This window comes from Microcebus murinus, chromosome 10, assembly GCF_040939455.1.
Source record: "Microcebus murinus isolate Inina chromosome 10, M.murinus_Inina_mat1.0, whole genome shotgun sequence".
NCBI lineage: Eukaryota > Metazoa > Chordata > Mammalia > Primates > Cheirogaleidae > Microcebus > Microcebus murinus.
Window position 1 is genome coordinate 44,722,521 of NC_134113.1, and position 21,115 is coordinate 44,743,635.

A 21,115-nucleotide genomic window follows, 5' to 3' on the forward strand; every position below is an offset into this window, starting at 1 on the left:
TACTTGGTGGGGACCAGAAGAAAGTAAAAAAAAAAAAAAATTATAAAAATATGAGCTTTCATTACTTTGTGTTGCATTCTGCTTTTGCTAGAAACCATTGATTACAACGAATTGGTTAATGCCCAGAATCTTTTCAAGCAGTTTTCAATAATTACTTATTTGCACAAGAGACACAGTCTTCTGAAAACCTCTTTTTCCTCCAAATTATGGATTCTTGGAATTAATAGATAATTTTACAGAAAGGATCAGCCCGGTTAGCAAAATAATAGTGATGATTTGGGGTTATATTCTGCTGGAAAGCATGCTATTTTGAATTACCTACAATTAGTGTGATTTCACAATATTATCTGTAAGACAGCATTTTTCTTTCTTGCATTTTCTGCCTCTTTCATATCATTGTTAGCACCACAATAAAGAAACCCTGAAAAGCTGTTCAGGCAAATAATTTGAACAGGAACTTGGGCTCTTAGAAACAACTACATTTGCAGCTCTCCCCCACCTCACATTCAAAAGCACCCACACTTATCTGGTCTCTTTTTCTACTTTCTTTTAAAAGGGAAAGAGATGTATTCAGCATGTAAAAATAAGCTATTGTGTCTCAGAAAAGAGATGGGATGCTAATTAAGGGTTGTTTGAATGAACAAGTCACATTGCATTGTCTACTGGGAGCCGGCTGCCAATTGCTTTTTTGGTAAAGAGTCAAGAAAAACATTCAGGAGGGCCCCAGCAAGCTTGGGAGAGAAGCGAGCAGAGCTTCCATTTATCAAGTAGGTGCAGAAGCCTGCTCGTGTATTAAGAGGCAGGGTGCAGGCAGCGAGCTCCTGTCTTGCAGCTTTTCCTACCGGTTCGAGAGCCACCTTCCTAAACAGGGGCCCGCCACTCAGGTCTGATCGCGGACAATGGGGCACGTATGTCAGACTGCTGGACCACTGAATGCCTCTTTCTTTGTTCAATACCTTTTTTAAGATTCTTTGTCACTCTTCTTGGATTCATCGGGAGGCATGTGTTTTATGATATACAATAGCTTGGGTCTTGCAGAGAAATAATTGATGCTCCATTGAAAGAAACCAGGCAAATTGGTTAGTGTGCTTACCTTTAACAAACTGGGAAAGTTTTAGACATCTGGCAACTGGTAGATGCAGAGGGAAATAAGTTGTTCTGTTTTTTAAATGTTTCTTTTCTGAATGTTAACATTAAGTCAGCCAGAGCAAGCCTTTAGTCTGATTGCCTGACAGAGTTGCAGTGGTATGTAAATAAAGCTGAAACAATTTACTTCTTTTAGAAAACAATCAAAAGGTGGACAGTATGAATGTATTTTTATTGTAATGGATGAAAGAAACTGATTCCACTAGGTGAAGTGACTTCTTTCACTGCTCCAGCATGTGAAACAGTTGGTAGTTAGTACGATAGAGCCCTGGAGGTGTGTCTCTGATATCCTACATGCCTTTTCCTTTAGTTCTGTAATTCTCTGGTTTTTTTGCTACTCTTTCAAATCTATAAGTATTTAAATTTTTTTCAAATGCCTTTGACGTAAATGTGAAGAAACATGTGTCCTGGATATTCAAAGATCCTGACTGACAGCAACAAGTGAAAGGATTTCTGAATACATATGTGGGGCGTGGGGGAGAAAATGATAAGTGTTATTTAAACAACGTTTCTAAAATTTACATTGCTTCTGGGGGCACTTGAAATAAAACATCAGCTTTCATTCTTTATTATTAAAATATGTGATAAAAAATTAATAGTTCTTTTATAGTTGTTTAAAAGGCAAAAAAAATGAGCTTAGATGCATGCTTAGATCTCATCTTGTAGTTTTCTTTTAATAATGGTGCCTGGATATAATAATAATAATAGTAAAATAATATTTGATGCATGAAAATCTAATCACTTTGGAGCAAAAATGTATCATCCAGTAATTTTAAAATACCAACAACCATAATAACATGTTTTAAGTGCTTACTGTATGCCTGGCTTTATCCTAAGTACTTTCCATGTATTAAATCACAAGTAAATTGAGGCCGGAGATGTTAAGTATCTTGCTCATGGACTCACAGCTAATAAGTAGTGAACCAAAATTTGCACCCAAGCTGTCTGAACCCAAAGCTTGTCCCTTAACCAATACTATATTGCCTTGCTTGTAATAAAATTATTTTCACTCTTATTAAGCTCTTCAAAGCTTATATTATAAAATATTTTTACATAATTGTATTGTACATTTATTTCAATGGATCTCATAAGTGAAAAAAACATTGATCCTGGAAAATAAAACACCATAGATGTATTAATAGTCATTACATCTGCCTTATATACAAGGGAAACTGTCTATGAAGTCTAACATATTACAGCATTTCTTATTAGACACATTGGTTTGAGGAAGCAGGAAAGTGTGACTTTCTTCAACATCCTGACAGAACATTCCTTTTATTTCTAGTCAACACATGCCAAACCCTAATATTTGGATATTAATTTCTTTTTTTTTAATTTCAGAATATTACAGGGGTACAAATTTTTAGGTTACATATATTGCCTTTGTCCTGCCCGAATCAGAGCTACAAGTGTGGATATTAATTTCTTAATTCTTAATTTAGTTCTTTATTTTTCTACGGAGCTTTGGGAAATTTTGCCTAATTATTATTATTACTGGTATGAGATTAGGAATGACAGTGTTTGACAGGCACATGTAAAAATTGAGATTTTTTTTCTTAAAAAATGACTTCATTAAAATATAATTTACATATCATAAAATTAATCTGTTTAAAACATACAGGCTGGGCATGGTGGCTCATGTCTGTGATCCTAGCACTTTGAGAGACTAAGGTGGGAGGATCACTTGAGGTCAGGAGTTAGAGACCAGTCTAAACAAGAGCGAGACCCCAAAAATAGAAAAATTAGCTGAGTGCAGTGGTGTAGTCCCAACTACTCGGGAGGCTGAGGCAGGAGGATCGCTTGAGCCCAAGAGTTTGAAGTTGCAGTGAGCTATGATGACGCCACTGCACTCCAGCCTAGACAACAGAGCAAGATTCTGTCTCAAAACAAAAACAAAAACATACAATTCAATAGTTTTAATACATTTATAGAATTATAAAAATTGATATTTGATTTTTCGAAAATAAGGGTATAAAACCTCTTGAGACACTTAAATGAAAAGTACTCCAAAGCTAAGAAAAGCCATTAATATACACTGTTTTCTTCTTTCCTCTTTCCCAGAAATGTGTGTTGTACTGGCCAGAAAAGAGAGGGATATATGGGAAAGTTGAAGTTCTGGTTATCAGTGTAAATGAATGTGATAACTACACCATTCGAAACCTCGTCTTAAAGGTAAGATTATGCAGCTAGAGCCATTTACAGAGCAGATGATGTTAGAAGGTTACATTTCTGCTTTGCAATTATTTTTCCTAATAAGCACTATGAATTCAATTTAAGCAAATTAAAGAATAATAAGATCTAAGAGAAACTATAGTCATTCCCTCATGTATTTCTTTGTTGTCAGCTATTATTAGTATATGGAATAATTAAATTAATGTAAGTAGATACTAAGAAAATTCATTACATAGGATGTTGCGATCTTATTTGCATTAACAAAACATCTTTGATTTAATAATAACTTTTGAAAGCCTTTAACTCAAGACTGTGCCGGAGAGTTTACCATGATTTTTTTTAAGTCGTTTTGGTCTAGGCAGCTTTAAGTAAGGCCTGGAAGCTGTGAAAGAGAAAATCTGCACTCGTGGGTGGCTGTGGGAGGCAAGATGAGCTGAGGTGTTGATGAGATCTTCAGAAATGGGGAGTTACAGTAATTTATAGGGACTTTCCCCAGACCAGATTATGTCATAGAAAAATTATCTTATTTAACTCATGGGCAGCAGATGCTGAGGAATGTTGCCATGGTATTATTTTTTGCCTTTGGAGAATAATCGTCTGAAGATTGCAATCTGATCTGCAGCCTCACTTCTGGGACAGAATCGTCACAAAGAGGAAGAGAATGGAGGGAGGGTTTTTATTTGGAAGTTTGGGACAGGAAAGCACTTACCAACACTCGTTTGTCAATAGATGTCCTTGAGTGCCCGGTCCATGTCTCCATGTCGGGGCCCCCACCTGGGCAGTGATGTGCACAGACCCTCACTCAAAGTGTCTCCAATCCAGGGACCCCATGTCAATCCTTTCCTGCTGGGATTCCTCACTGCTGTTAAACGCGGGAATCTGGGATGAGTGTAGAAGTATTAGCAGGACTGACATGAAATTCAGTGTTCTCTCGATTTATATGTTTACAAAAACCTGTCAGGAATGTTCACAGAGCAGGAAACGTAATATATCACATTCTTTCTTGGCTACATTTTTTACTACCATTTTGCTTATTGTAACAAATTAGAAACATATATTTAGCATATGTTACATACAGTGTCTACATTATAAATATAGGGTAGATCTCACTTAACAGGGACAAGACTGTCAAACTTTGAGATGAGGATATTGACAGTTAAGTATTCTCAAGGTGAAAGGGTTCTTCAGAGCTGGGGAGCTGGGCACCGTGGTTCACACCTATATTCCCAGCTACTTGGGAATATAGGTATAAGGGAATATAGGTGGGAGGAGGGCTTAAGGCCAAGAGTTCAAGATCAGCCTGGTCGACATAGCAAGACCTCATCTCTAAAAAAAAAAGGGAAAAAAATTATCAATGTATGGTTGTTCAAGCCTGTAATCCCATCTACACAGGAGGCTGAGGCAGGAGGATTACTTGAGCCCAGGAGTTTGAGGCTGCAGTGAACTATGATTGTACCGCTGTACTCCACCCTGGGTGACAGAGCAAGACACCATATCTAAAAAAAAAAAAGGAAAGAAAGAAAGAGTATTATTTAAAAATCTAGATTTTTCCACCCAGAAGTAAGTTGCCAGCAAGATGGATGGGAGTGATAGAAGGCATTCAGTATTGTGGTTTGGATGACTTTTAGCTCACAAGGGAATGAGGCATTTGGTGGCTGTTGCTATTTTCAGCAAGGAAGTCACACCCAACATGTGAAGCATTACTGGTACACCTCATGGCCCGATCACAAGACTCCAGACAGTGCCCAGCCCCTCCTACAGCTCATGCTGGATGTAGAAGAAGACAGACTTGCTTCTGAGGGCCGAGGGCCTGTGGTTGTCCACTGCAGGTAAGACAAGAACCGTTCTTTCTGCCTGAGCAACTGTCCATTCTTTGTAAAGTCATAGAGCAGGTAGAAGTAGTGTTTCGCCTCCTGAGAATGACTTTGTTGGTAAATTAAATATTTATTGAAATTGGCTAACTTTCTAATATTTGAGTCTTAATCAAGATGACACACCTGTAGTTCTGATTACTCAGAAAGCTGAGGCCGGAGGATTGCCTGAGCCTGGGAGTTTGAGGCTGCAGTGAGCTGTGATCAGACTGCACTTTAGCCAGGGAGCCAGAGAGAGACTCCATGTTTTAAAAACAAAACCAAAACAGATGATGCATACAGGAATGAAGTAACACTTTTAAGGCATTTTTGGCAAATGACAATTACACAGTAGACAAAATATAAGTTCTAAATAAGAGGCTCATTGAACAGGAGACCTTATTTTAGTCATCTCCCTTGAAACTTACATTGATTCATTTAATCTCACCAGTCTCATATACAGTAGGAATTACAGATGTGTTTTCTTTTTTTTTGAAATTACTGATGACTCTTTTGTTGTTTCAAGATGGCCCCTGAGCACTATTTGGATTGTATCTTGATAACATTTATTATTATTTCAATGTGCTAAAAAAAAAAAAAAAAACCAGTCAACTATTTTAAGAATTATTTCATGAAAAACAAGCGGAAACCAATTTAGGAACTGAGAAGTGGGCAGGTAGTACTTGACCAAAGGAAAACAAAGTGTTATCCCCAGGACATGGGTGCTGGCAGCCAGGCCAACAACAGTGACAGGTGTCTGTGGGGGCTCCTTTCCCTAAGGTCTAGCTCAAACCTCTCTCCTATAACCGATATCTCCTTCCCCTTGTTTTCCTTTTAGTGTGACCAAAATAAAGCAAACATCTTTAAAGTCATTTAGATGACTAACCATTTATTCTTCATACATTCTCAAAATTATTTTTCTTGCTTTGTTTAACCTCATAATTCTCTTAAGATAGCTTTTTATAACAGCTTTAATTAATAAATGATATAATTTTAGAGTATAAATTTAACCTCCTTCTTTTTTGAAACTTTGTGGTTTAATCAAGAGTCAAAGGCTGGGCATGGTGGCTCATGCCTGTAATCCTAGCACTCTGGGAAGCCGAGGTGGGAGGATCCCTTGAGGTCAGGGGTTCAAGATCAGCCTCACCAAGAATGAGACCCCATCTCTACTAAAAATAAAAGTAAATTAGCTGGGCATGGTGTCATGTGCCTATAGTACCAGCTACTTGGGAGGCTGAGGCAGGAGGATTGCTTGACCCCAGGAATTTGAGGTTGCTATGAGCTAGGCTGATGCCATGGCACTCTAGTCTGGGCAACAGGGTGAGACTCTGTCTCAAAATAATAATAATAATAATAACCAATGGTCAAATTTGCTGTATGTCTATTTATCCAAAGGTGGATAGCATTAGTCTTATCCTAAACTTAGCTTGTATCCAAAGAAAAACAACCTAATTGGCTGTACTTTAGGGCTGGAAGTGGTGTCCCCCACCCAAAATCATTAAACCTTTGGGATATCTAAAATGAACTAGCCACTGCCCCTATAAAACCAGCTCCCCTTCTGCTTACTATTCCTAAGAATGAGACCATCTTTTTTCCACTCAGGATCTAATGTTGACAGTTATCTTTGGCCCTTCTTTCAACTCTACCCTCAGTATCTAATCAGTCACCAGATTGGCTTTCCCTTCAAAGCTTCTCCCATAATCACCACTTCCTGTCCAACCACCATAGTTCAGGCCCTTATGACCTCATCCATGTATTTTAGAAGTAGTTGGCTAATTGCACACGCATACCCTGCTCCCTCATGCCCTCACTGCTGCTATGGCCTACCCTGTGCACTTCTCTTAGATGATGGTCCTAAAACCATCCTTCATCCCATGGAGTACCTCCATCAAACTTGTCAATGGCTTCACATTGCCTAAAGCAAAAGTCCTTAACCTTCAATCTATTGATAAACTGTAGAGATCAACGAACTCCTTGAAATTATTTGAACAAATTTGAGTATATAAGCTTATGTGAATTTTTCCGGGGAATGAAATTTTGTAGTTTTCATCAAATTCCTAACAACAACAACAAAAGAGCATAGAGAATGAATTGCAAACCTCTTAACCTTCCTTATGAGATCCCAGGGTAGCTTCCCATCCTTATTTCCCACTGTTGCACTAAAATAACTTTCTCTTCTCTTCAAGGCGAGCTAGTAAACTTATTGTCCCAGATCATACATTCCATTCCTCATCAGTTCTTTCCTCATACCATTGCCATACCTGGAGTATCCTCTCTCATTTATGATAGCCAAAATGCCTGCCATTCACAGGGTACAGCTCAAATTCTAGTTCTTCAATGAAACACATTCTCTATAAACACTTCGACTAAAAGAAACTCATTCCTCCTCTGAATTCCTCTGCACTCACATTCAACAGGAAAAAAGTGCCAAATGTGAGAAATAAATGACATTGTTGTGCCAAGAGGGATTAATTAATTCTAACCATGGGGATTGAGGAAAGTCTCTAAAAATTGGAATAATGTCTAACAGGGTCTTAAAATATGATTAATGTTTGTTGTTTTAAAAGGTGATGGGGAGGGCATTGCTGGCTGAGAAGATATCATTAATACAAAAAGGAAAATTGGAAAATAAAAGAAAATTTTTGCAACGATTCATGTAAATGAGAACAACAGCACATAAGATACAGGGAAGACAGCGAAAAGACAGAAAGCTTGAAAGTTAGTCACATTCAGATTTTGCAATGAATACCATGGTAGGAAGAGTAGACAACATCATGCTAGAACTGATGGGAGCCATCTACAGGCTCTGAGTAGGGAGTAATATAATTAAATCCTTATTGCATAAAGGTGAACCTAGCAAGCTGGGTATATCATGAAGTAGTCCAGGAAAAAACTTGAAACTTGGAAACCATAATAAGATCACTGCTAATCATGAAATAAGGAGATGTTAAAAACGTGAGTACAGTCTACAGAAAGGAAAGCATGGGTCCCAAAGGCTCAGTAGAGATAGAAAATAGAAGAAGTGGTAACAGATTGGATGTGGGAGGTGAGAGAGGGGGAGATGTCAAAGATGGCTCCAAGATTTCCAGGCTGGAAAACTTGTGGCTGGCTGGTAATACCATTGAAGGAAAAGATAATTAATTCTGTTTTAGATCCATCAAATTTAGATACAATGAACTGAAGCAAGTACAAAAGAGTAACATCTAGAGTTCCAGATAGGAGGTGGAATGACGGTCTAGAGTTTAAGAAATTTAGGGAGTGTAGATGTCGATTTGAGAGAAATTTACATAAAAACTGTTAGTGGTTGAAATTGCTTGGAGAGAGAGAGATTTTGGGGTTGATGTTATGGGCATACCGTTCAAGGCAAATGAATGTATAAACCCTCCAGGACAGTATTTCTGTTTAGCTATCACCTTCATATAAATGACTTGAAAATATGTGCCTCTAGTCACATCCTCTCTCCTAAACTAAGACTGCTCAATGTCAATATTTCTGAAGCCAGTCCCCTTCCTCCCTCTCTCCCTCCCTCCTTCAAATTCATCTTATTCCAAAATTCCCCTTTGCCTCAGAGGTGCCCTCCACTCTTTCTGCCGTCCAAGCCTAGTCACTTCTTTGCCTTTTTGCCTTTCTCCCTCTTCATTCAGTCCTGCAGATTCACATTTGTGATGTGTCTAAATCTCCCCCTTCCTTTCTACTGCCCATGCCTTACCTAAGGTCAGATCCTAATTATTTTTTTCTAGAACAATTACACTGCCTTTTTACTATTCTCCCCTCCCATCACCTCCCTCCATCCCCTCATCCTACTACTTATGACCAAATGAAGGAATATATTTTAAGCACTTAGCACAGGGCCAGGTTTGTAATACTCAACACATGAGAGCTGTTATTATATTAACTGTTGTTTCTGATTTAAAAGTACACTTTTAAAAGAACGTATTTTATCTTTGTCATTTTTCCACACCTTTTTTATTCCTTTTTTTTTTTTTTTTCAGTGCGGGGATAGGTAGAACAGGGTGTTTCATTGCTACATCCATTGGCTGTCGACAGTTGAAAGAAGAAGGAGTTGTCGATGCGCTAAGCATTGTCTGCCAGCTTCGTGTAGACAGGTGAGTATCGTAGAGGCTTCTTCTCAAACTACCTTATCTAATCAGATAAACACCACAGGCCCCAATGTCCTAAAGCTCTACAGAGATTTTTGTTAAAATGCTTAATTATAATATAACATTATATTTTAAAAGCCATTAAAGAAAGTGTTATATGTAACTATCAAAAGTCCAAAAACCAAAGTTTATGGTTAACCTTTCCTGAACTCGAACACAGGCTGTTCATGGTGGTAGCTGTTCCTTCTTTGTCTTGCACCTCTATTCCTTATGTAGATTGTGATTTTCACTTGACCTAATTGAATCATTCATTTGGAATCTTGATCCTTTCATATGAGGTATATGTTTTACTACCAAGAGAGTATGTTTTTCTTTTTAATGTATATGTAGTCTATTTTTTTAATTATGGTAAAATACACATAACAAAATTTACCATCCTAACCATTTTTAAAGGTACAGTTCAGTGGTGTTAGGTACATTCATGGTGTTGTACAACCAATCTCCAGAACTCTTTTCAGCTTGCAAAACTCTATACCCATTAAATAACAACTCATTCCTCCCTCACCCCAGTGCCTAGCAACCATCCTTCTACTTACTGTCTCTATGAATTTAATCACTCTAGGTACCTCATATAAGTGGAATTATACAGTATTTGTCTTTCTGTGACTGACTTATTTTACTTACAACAAGGTTCATCCATGTTGTAGCTTATGTCAGAATTCCTTCTTTTTTAAGGCTGAATAGTATTCCATTTAATGTATATACCATATTTTGTTTGCTCATTCATCTGTCAATCAACACCTGGGTTGCTTCCATGTTTTACCTATTATGAATAATGCTTCTATGGACATGGGTGTACAAATATCTTTTTGAAACCTTGCTTTGAATTCTTTTGGGTATATGCCCAAGAAATGAGTTTGCTGGATCATATTGAATTCTATTTTTAATTTTTTGAGGAACCACTATAGTGTTTTCCATGGCAGCCATACCATTTTATATTCCCACTAACAAGTGTGCAAGGGTTCTAGTTTCTCCACATCCTCACCAACACTTTTTATTTTCTACTTTTTTTGGTAGTAACAATCCTTATGAATGTGAGATGGAAGAGTAATTTTTAATAGAGACAGTTTGATCACCTTTGTGATGAAAGAAAGCTCTCTTCTTCCTTGCTCCACAACTAAACCTACCTGGGTCAATGGACTGTACGGTCAGTGATGGAGAAAGCGAATGAATACTCCTTGAGAGTGAGCACAGCAAGAAAGATGAGCAGTAGTCTGTCTGCTCAGTATTCTATGTGCTCTGGTGGAAGAAGAGTTATTCTGAAAGGCTGAAATCTTGTGTTCTCATTTTTCATTTAAACAGGGCACATTTAACTAATCATCTCCTATGCCCTAGGCATTGTTCTAGCCGCTGCCAGAATAGCATTAAACAAGATGAGTGAAGCTTCTGCTCTCCTACAGTTTACATGCTAATAGAGGCAGATAATAAACAAGCAAAGAAACAAACAAGATAATTTCAGACAGAAATAAATGCTGTGAAGTAATAAAACAAAGAAGGCCACAAGAGCTGATTCCCTTGGACTTTAGTCCTATAATCTAGAGTTTCCCAAAGCGTAAAATTATATAGTTACTTTTCAAGCTTAGTTCAACAAATATGTATTGAGTATCTACTATGTGCTAAGTCCTGGAATTTCAATAAAAGAGACAAAAGGATTACTCTGAAAATTCAATGAGATAATATATATAAAGCACTTGGGATAGGATCTAGCACATGGTAAGCTTTCAATAAATGTTCATTCTGTTATCATCGTCTTCATTATTAGTAAAATTATCCTTAAAGCTTCTCTGATCTCTTAAAAATAAACATTTAAATCTCCTGTCCAGATTAGGTTTTCCATTTCTGTCCCTATCGTTTTTGTGTTCTTTTCAATAATAGCCTCTCAGCTTATCTTCCCTGTCTTTATTCCCTTATGTTTGTTTCTTTGCTCATTTATTTGTCTCTTTCTGTTAGTGTGCAAACTCTAGAGGCTGTTTATCACGGTGGTTAAGATTCTGGACTCCAGAAACGAATTGCCTGAGTTTGCATCCTGTTAGCACCATTTTTTGGTTGTGTGGACTTGGGCAAGTTACTGGGCTTCTCCATGCCTTGGTTTTCTCATCTGGAAAATGGGAGATCTGGAAAAATGTAATATTTCCTATTCTTGTTGTAAAGATTAAAAAGATATGACCTACGTAAAGCGCCTGGCATGTAATAAGCATTCAATCAAGTTTACCACAGTTATTATCAATATATATAGCAAGCAATTTAAACATACATCTGTAAACTGGAAATAGTAATAGGTAGCTCACAGGGTTGCAGTCACATTTAAATAAGATTAAACCTGTAATGTATTTAGTAGAACATCAGCCTACTTTGCTTACCCTCTCTGCACCCGCCCTACTTCACTCTTTCCACGCCCCCATCGTAACTGCTTCCAGAAAAATTTTCTTTTTGTACATAAAATAATCAGTTCCAATTATCCCTCCTCCTTCTCTCATAATTGCTGTCTTAGTCTCCTGAAATCCCTTTGCCTTCAAGCATTACAGTCCCCCTCAGCTGGAATAGGATCCAGTTGCTTCACTTCAGATCTGGAGACCCATTACCCCGAAGAGGTGCCCTAACTCAGAGGGTTAGGGACAGCACTCTGTCAGCCCAGAGTTGCTCCTGCCTTGACTTTGGTCTCTCCTGCATAGATGCCAGATATGTGCATGGACCTAACTGACTCCAAACCACATTGCTCTCTAAAAACGCCTGCCTTAATCTGATTTGAAATGACATGCTAAAAAAACAGGCTTGGCTTTCTCATTTTGGGGGATCTTGTTACTGTTACTTCTTGCCTACTCACTCTCCCATTTTCAACCTCCTGCACCCGCTTTCATAGCCTGATCTCCACCTTGATTTCCACTTCCCAGTCACATTCCCCTGTTGAGTCTACCAAATTGTCCTCTACTTTTGAATGGAATCACAAATACATTTATATTAAAAAAAAAACAAACATATTACAATGCCTTTGCTATCTGCTCCTTCCTTCCTTAGGCAATGGTCAGAAATGTTAGCCTTGGCCTTCCATTGCCAAGGTCTTTTCTCAGGGCTTTTCTTTTCACTCCTGATAGGATCATCAAATTATATCCAGCTTTTCCACTGATGTGAAGCCTATAAGCCTCCTACCCCCTGGATTTGAATTACTGCCAATATGTATCTCAAAATCATTCTGACTGATGTATTAATCAAAATGCTTTCTATTAATACTTAAATTCTTTCTGAGCAGCTGCTTATGTTGTTCATAAAACAGATCCTCTCCTTAAAACTTTGCTTTGCAGGCTCAAATAGAGTTTTCTTTTCTTGTCTCTTCCTTCTGCTGTGCATTCCCTTAGTTATTATGGAAGCAAAATGGAAAACTTTCCTCCTGTCTCTCACCTCTTCTTACTTCTTTTTCTCCTCCATTCTTCATGCCTCTCGTTTTAGTTCTTCATCTTCTTCCTATTTAAAAAATTCCAATTTGTAGCTGACTGCTGCCATTTGCCATGTTCATGCTCATGCCAGTGAAGGGAACACTGATCTCACCAAACCCAAACATCTACCTCTCTGCTCTTGCAGCGTATCTTCTTGGTGAGTTCATCACACCTTGCCCTGGATTCTGATCTCCCTAGCCATCCTTGCTTTCAGCTCTTGATTTGTCTTCAGACATTCCAGAATGCACTATTCAACACACAGAAACTTATTTAATAATGGGCTCTCCATCCTGGTCTGCAAAGCACCTGACTCATTTAACTCCCCAAATAAACCCAAGAGTAGGAAAAGAGGTATTGCTTGGCCTCATTCTTGTTTTTAATGAGGAAACAAGGAATTCAAGGTAATCAAGTAACTTGCCGAAGGCCATGTAGCTTAGAAAGTGGCAAAATGGACCTGTTGGAACTTAGGACATTTATTTGATCTCTAATTATTTATCTGATTTTTATCTACCTTATAGATAAAAGTAAATAGACTCTTGGAATACGTTTATTGTAAAACTTCTTTTTTTATTTTTATTTTTTATGTGTGTGTAATACTTCTTGATAAACATATATCTCTTTGACAATGTTCTGCCAATTTTTAAAAAATACAGTGACATAGCCAGGAGAGGCAGTATATGCTTCTAGTTCCAGTTTCTCAGGAGGCTGAAGCAGGAGGAGAGTTTGAGTCCAGGAGTTTGAGATCAGCCTGGGCAACATAGCAGTGAGACTTTGTCTCTTTAGAAAACACACACACACACACACACACACACAATGACAACAGGACACTATAATTTTTAAAATAGTTTTAAGTATGAAGGAGAGCTGTTTTGTGAATAGGTGGAGTAACATTGTCAGCAGTTTCCTTAAGAGTACAATTTGAGAGACAAAAAAAGTTGCCTCATCCCAAAATATCTATCTATGGGGGATGCTAAAATGTAAAGTGAATGTATGAAATCCTACTATTAGAGAGCCAGTCTTTGGCTAAAATAATCATCTTTCTTGAAAGTTTATTGAACCGGGGGATGGGAGGTGAGGGTAACATTTTATGTCTTCTCTGCCTTCAACACTTTAATCTGTGACCTATTCTTTTCAGTATAATAGCTAAAGAGAGCATAACTCCCCACATTAGGAATATGTTCAGAACTTAGGTTTTGATGAAGGGGAATGGAAGAGAAGGCTGCAGATGATGGGCACACACTCATGAGGCCTGCAATCGAGGAGACTGGACTTGTCTTGGGAAGACAAGGGACATTGAGAGAGAGCTTGAAGAGCTCTAGCAAGGGACTCCTTGGGCAGGATCAGCTACATCATTTTCGAGGCCCAGTGTTAAATGAAAACATGGGGCCCCTGTTGAAAAAGCATTAAATATTTCAAGACAGTGACAGCAAAGCATTAACCCAAGTGCAGGGTCGTTTTCAGCACAAGGGGAGAGGGACTGTGTAACCGCACAGGTCAAAAACCCTTGAAGCTGGCCCTGCCTTGGGGTGCTTTCAGGATGGATATTTGCAGATAGACCTAAGTCCCTGTGTCCTGTGTTCTGTGGGACAGGCATCTGAGATTTCTGCTCAAAGTGGCGCTCCTGAAACATGCACTCATTCACTCAGCAAACACCACTAAACATCTATTACTGGACATGTGTCAGGCACCTGGGTGTAAAAAGACAGATTCCCTGACTGGCTTTTCCAGACTGTATTCTTCAGGGCATAATTTAATTAACAATCATTTATTGAGAGCCTGCTAAGGACCAGACCCTCTTTGATGGTGTTCAGGCAAAAAATAGGTTTTCAACTAAGTCTGAGAAGAAGCTATATCCTATATTTCTTAGAACCCCTCCCCACTTAGAGATTCACAATAAGCATTAATACAGTAAAGGATCTGAAAGTCTCCCAGTGAAGAAACCCACTTAACTTTGGTTAAGCATCTTCCATATTTATTTGATCACAGAAGACTTTCCTCAAACCATCTAAATGGTAGGGAAAGAAGTTATAATAACATAAACTGTTCTTTCCAGACGCTTGATGAAGAGAAGACTAGCAAAGGGATAGTAATTTGAGCCTGAGCAGGGACCATTAAAAAGAGGAAAGGGAAGGGTGGAGCTGGCTGATTGAAAGCATCTAGCTAAGTGTAACAAGGGATACAAAAGACTGAGCCAAGGTATCAGAAGGGTGATATTTTGTATTCCACAGAGTACAAGCTCGTAGCCTTCTCTACTCTTTTTAACAAACCCTCCACCCACTGGTGATCCAGGGCTACACACTGTACATCTTCTTTTTATTTTATGTGTGTGTGTGTGTGTGTGTGTGTGTGTGTGTGTGTGTGTGTCTTCTGAGACATGGTCTTGCTCTCTGGCCTGGGCTAGCATGCAGTGGCATCACCAGAATTCACTGCAACCTCAAACTCCTGAGCTCAGGCGATCCTCTCCCCTCAGCCTCCCAGAGTGCTAGGATTACAGGCATGAGCCACTGTGCCCAGCACCTGCATCTTCTTTTTATAGTCTACCCCTCATTACTTGTAGCTGCCTCCTCTGAGAAGTCCAGGCAGGCATGGCTAACAGCAAAGGAAAAGACAAGTGAGTGACTTGGATACTTGAAATGGGGCTTTTTCATGATTGATAAGTTGAGAGTTTGAACACTGGGCAGGACCAAAAATCCTGATCACCACCACCCCCCATAAAAAGAAAAATTACAGGCATAGGGCTGGGTGTGGTGGCTCACACCTATAATCCTAGCACTCTGGGAGGCTGAGGCAGGAGGATCACTTGAGCTCAGGAGTTCAAGACCAGCCTGAGGAGCAAGAGTGAGACCATGTCTGTACTAAAAATAGAAAAATTAGCTGGGCACAGTGGTGAACACCTGTAGCCCCAGCTACTCAGGAGACTGAGGCAGGAGGATTGCTTGAGCTCAGGAGTTTGAGGTTGCAGTGAGCTATGATAACGCCACGGCACTCTTGCCGGGGAGATATAGTGAGACTGTCATAAAAAAAAAAGAAAAAGAAAAAAGAAAACAAGGCATGATCCCTGTTATTCCATTCCACATAACAAAAATAGGCAATTTGTACTCAAATCACAAATCTTCATTTTAGTAATAAATTCAAATGGTCTGGTTCCGAGACGAGTGTGTTATGCTGAATGGATGTTTCCAGTATAACAACAATGACAAAGCCATTTGGTGGATTCCTCATTCTCTGGCAAGACGTTATTTTTATTGGCTTTAGGACAACTGCTATTTATAGCTGTTCAGTTCTCATTGCAAATTCATGAGTCTGTGGTTTTCCTTTTAATAATACTTTTGAGCATATTTTGAACTAAAATAGGATTTCTTTTTTTCCAAGTAGGAGTTCAAATTCAGTGCAAGACACCCACAGATATTTTATTTTGAAGGGCATTAATTGATCATCCCCTCGTTCTTTTAATGAAAACATGAAGTAGGTAGTATGGCAATGAGGACTGAGCACTGTCTTGTAGGACTGGTAAGAGAATGAGGTGCCAGACATCTTTGGACCAGAAATCAATAAGCCTAGAGCTACTCCTGACTCTGCCCATAATTTTCTGTGTCTCCACCCTAGGCCTCTCTGCCTACCCATGTAAAAAGAGATATGGGGCATATTAGTGGTCCTCAAACTCTTTTGGTATGAGGACCTCTTTTTTAAGAGTAAAAGATTTCATGGATCTCTACTCGACTGTTCTATTTTGAATCCCATAATCCTCATAAGTTAATTTTTATTCCATGACTCACAACCGCACCTACATACATTTGAAAATTAGTGATACATCAAGTTGAATTTTGAGGGGAAAAAAAAAAAGAAAGAAAATTACTAATACATGTATATGTTTATTTGGTCTACTGATAATGCTGGAGGCTGAAGTAGATTTCAGGACCCCTCCAATAAGATGCCTTTTCCATACTGGGATTCAGTGATTGCAAAGTAATCAACTGGCTTTCTAAGATCCCTTCAGCTGCTGCTTTCTTTGAGTTTTGAAAGTTTTGTTTCTGTGCTGAACAATGGGATGACAATAATAGCCATAACATTTTCCAAACACCTACTAGAAAAGGGAGGGTTTAAAAAAAGAATCTGGCCTCAAGATTATTGCTCGAAGCTTTCATTCTTAAGAGAGAATCCAAGACCCAAAAGAGGTAAATATCCAAGGTCACAGAACAAATTTTGAATTTTATTTTTTAATATTCTTTTTCCAATTTTGCCCAAATTAGATTGACTAAATTCTGGATTTATTTGGTTCCCAAATGGCTATTGTTTTGTGGGTGGGAGACCTAAGAGGGTTGAGCATAAGATTAAGAGAGAGGAAGTTCACATTCTAATCCTGCCTTTGAAAATGACCCTGAACTAGTTGCTATATAAACCAGGAAAAATTGTTTCTCTCTGATAATTTTTAGAGTACTTATTATTAATATCCGAATATGAGAAATACAATGAACTTTCTGTTGGCTAGCATTGCTGTGAAAAAAAAATCTATGTAATAAGCTGGCCCAAGAAACTTGGAAAATGCCTCACATGCATATCAGGTGTTATAGAAGAATGACTAAAGAGTGATATGTGGGCAGGGCATGGTGGCTCACGCCTGGAGTCCTAGCACTCTGGGAGGTCAAAGCAGAAAGATTGCTTGAGGTCAGGAGTTCAAGACCAGCCTGAGCAAGAGTGAAACCTCATCCCTACTAAAAAGAGAAAAATTAGCCGGACATTGTGGTGAAGAGTGAGACCTCGTGCCTACTAAAAAGAGAAAAATTAGCCGGACATCATGGTGCACAGACCTGTAGTCTCAGCTACTCAGGAGGCTGAGACAGGAGGATCACTTGAGCCTAGGAGTTTGAGGTTGCTGTGACCTAGGCTGACACCATGTCACTCTACCTCCCCCCCCCAAAGCCATATATGATCATCAGAAGACATCTAGGCAGGGAGGAAGGAAAGTGTTCCATTACATGTTAACCTTGCACAACTTTTTCCCATCAGTTTTGTTTTAATCCCATTGACATCTATGGATACTAGAAGAATTTGAAAACAGAATTTGGTTAAGTGGAACATATAAAAGAATATCTGGTTCCAAGGCCACTTTCTTTTCTTTTGTTTTGTTTCTTCTGCCACCCCGCGATAAGCAGGAAGCGATCTGTCTAATCCTCCTTTTTGAGAGTCAGTGGTGGAATCTGTAGCTGTCTTTGTACATCCTTACCTTGGAAGCCTCACTGTGGCTTCCCAGACAGGATAGAAAAATGTTTCCAGTGTGCGTCATATCATTGTTTAAATGTTTCTATTAGTCACTTTAGTTTGATGATTTTCTTTTCTTTTAACTATAGCCATCTAAGAAAATGAACATATATGCCATCTATTTCCTAGGATAATATGTGTCCCCAAAATATTCTTTGTTAAATATTCTTGGTTAAAATAGCTTCAAAGCTAAAATTTCCACTTGTTGGTATAATGTTTATCAACTATATCCTTGTGTCTATTCATATCTTTCTGCATTCCCAACTAATCACAAAGAACAATGGGATGTATGAATTTCAAAGATCTCATTTGAAGATCAGGAATTCAACATTCTGGTTTACTTATTTTAAGGCCACTTAGAGATAAAGCCCTAGAAATTAGTATGGATTTACTTGACATCATAGTTCCCGAGATCATAACAAGAGGTCCTCTCTGCGAAACAGATGCTGCCAACTGAATCTTCCAAGTGGTTGCCAGGACAACCTTTTCCTTCTTCCCAGCTTGGAGCTAATTGAGTGTTAACCTGGGTGTTCAGAATAAAATGGCTAATTTTCAGGAAAAAAAAAAAGAGAGACTCAAGATATGCTAGAGTTGTCATTCAATTATAATTTGATCTGTGCTGACTTCTATACCCTACAAATACTTTAGGACACACCTATTTTGCAGTAGTTGTCTATGTTCAAACTAACTGGTCAGAATCAGTCAGATTTATGTTTAAGTTCTCTCCTTGAGATGACATCTGTGTAGTAGCGTAGGAACACCTCCGTCGGAGGGGCGGGGCACAGCTCACAGCTGAACCCGAGTTAGAGCAGCAGACGTTAGCCTCACTTGACTCCTGCCCGAGCTACCGGGGATTTACCCAGGAGGCACATTAACGTCCACACCTTTTGTTCTAAATTTACTGTACCAAACTTTACCAAAAGAATTCCAGATTTGAAAATAATAAAAAGCAAAGGAGCGTAAGTTCCATTGTTAGCCCAGAAGTGAGTCACCACAGCAGAATTTCTTCTGTCTACTGATTAGACCGGATACGGGCTGGGCGGTGCGGCAGGAAAAGCCGCTGCTCTCTGTATGTGTGAGTTAATAGTCACAAAAGGTCACAGTTTTAACATGTTAACCACCAAATCTCTCTCCTGGGCATCTGGAGGGTTTTTTATTTCAACACGCCCTCCTCGTAGCAAAAGGAAAATACTACATTTTTTTTTTTCCTTTCTAACCCGAGTTTACCCCCAGGTGACACAGCTACGTGCCTCACTGCATGCAGACTGAGACACTGATTTTTATGATTGGCGAGGCTAATGCGATATGAGATAGCTGACATTTCTAGAAGGGTAGTGTGTCTGGATCCTCTCTGGCCTGGCCAAACACAGTGTTCATATTCTCTGGCCACAAAGAAATCAGAGCCACGTGGCCAATACCACTTTTGCAATAAAGGAATGGCTTTCTTCCACAGCATGGTTTGGGGCATAATTGAGATGCACAAATATTTTATCATCCAAACCAAGATACCTGAGAGTGAAAGGTGGCCCTATTAATAATCACACCAGCACAGCAGGAGTGAACCACGACTGTCCCGAGCAAACCAGAATGCATGATCACTTTAAGTGCAACATGAACTAAGAATAAGAAAAAGAATAAGCAGCATTTATTTAGTACCCACTAAAGGAGAGCCACTGTACTGAGCATTTTGTGGATTATCTCATTTAAACCTTGTAGAACTTGAAACTTTGCTGGGTAAATATGTTTGCCAGGCCAGTGGTCTTCAAACTTCTTTGTGAACAATGGAAAACTTTTGGCAGACAAAATCTTCCACAGAACATCAACACGGGAAACCAATAAAAAGCAGAACTGCCCTGGTCACAGCTAGGATTAGGATCTAGTTCTAAAGGCCCTGCCTCCTCCCCTGGCCTGCCAAGGGCCCTCAGGCACCATCCTAGAGCCCCAGGCTCCTGGGAATTCTGTGAACAGCCTTCAGCCAGACACTGATAGGCTCTGACTCACTTAATCCTCACAACTTGATGACGTTTGTCATTAATGTCATTTTATAAGTGAGGAAAGCCAGAGTGAGAAGGATTAAATGACTTACCTAAAATCATACAGCTAGTAGGTTCAAAAGCAAGGATTCAAACCTGAATCTGACAGACGTCAAGCCCATGACTTTCCACTACATCATCTGCCTCTGCTGTCGCTGTCTTCTAGGCTGGTCAGTATTTAGAAACACATTTGGATCTTTCCATCTAGGCTTGCCTGACCTAGGCAATCTCATGTCCTCTGCCAGATTTGCTGTTAGTACTCTAAGGCCTTTGGAAGCCTCAACCCAGAGCCTCTTAACCAGTCCTGTTTGACCAGAGACTACCAAAGAGTAGCGATAACAGTAATAATAATTAGCATGTACGGTATTCATATGTGCTTGACTATATGCTAAACATTGTACATGGATTGTCCCATTTATTTCTCACAACCATGCTATGAGGTAGGTACTATTATTTTTATTGCCTCATCATTTTGCAAATAAGAAAACTGAGCACTGCAAAGATTATGTGATAATAAGGTAAAACATCTAGTAAGTGGGGGAGACAGGATTTGTCTTGACAACAATGTATGGTGTCTATCTCCTTCTAACACACTTTGGTCTCTACTGGTAATGAACCGGACACCTTGACATTCCAAAGTTTTTCAAACCCATGACCACAGCTAACTGGGATTCCTTTGACATTTTTATTTGACTTTACTCTTCTTTGACAAACTAACTCCTGCTCAGTGGTAGGGATTGTCACTTAATGTGTTATATACGTCCTGGGAAAACAAATGTGTACTGTAAAAGAAAAATCTGAGGCACAATAAAATTTTAGAGTTTATTTGAGTACAAACCAATTTATGAATTGGGGAACACCAGAACAAAAGAAGTTCAGTGTTCCAATGACAAAACGCCAGAGGCAAATATTTATTGGGAAAATGCAGAAGCAAAATAAAGAAATCATTTGATTGGTTTGCAATTACAAAATTGCTTCAGTTTTCTGTGTTGAAAAGTCCCTATTCGCATAATCATATGTGAATTGGCTGCTTATGATTGGCTGGGGTTTAAGTTTTAGTTCTG

General features: G+C 38.9%; 1 protein-coding gene across 3 annotated transcripts in view; it reads left to right on the top strand.

Annotated features, from left to right (window-relative positions):
* PTPRR (protein tyrosine phosphatase receptor type R) overlaps positions 1-21,115 on the top strand; it is a 264,986-nt gene that overhangs the window by 237,334 nt on the left and 6,537 nt on the right. For all 3 annotated transcript variants that reach the window (XM_020287986.2, XM_012788751.3, XM_076007167.1), the window contains 3 exons: positions 3,208-3,318; positions 4,990-5,147; positions 9,161-9,274. In XM_020287986.2, the coding sequence (XP_020143575.1) occupies positions 3,208-3,318; positions 4,990-5,147; positions 9,161-9,274 (383 nt within the window). The remainder of the gene's footprint in view (positions 1-3,207; positions 3,319-4,989; positions 5,148-9,160; positions 9,275-21,115) is intronic.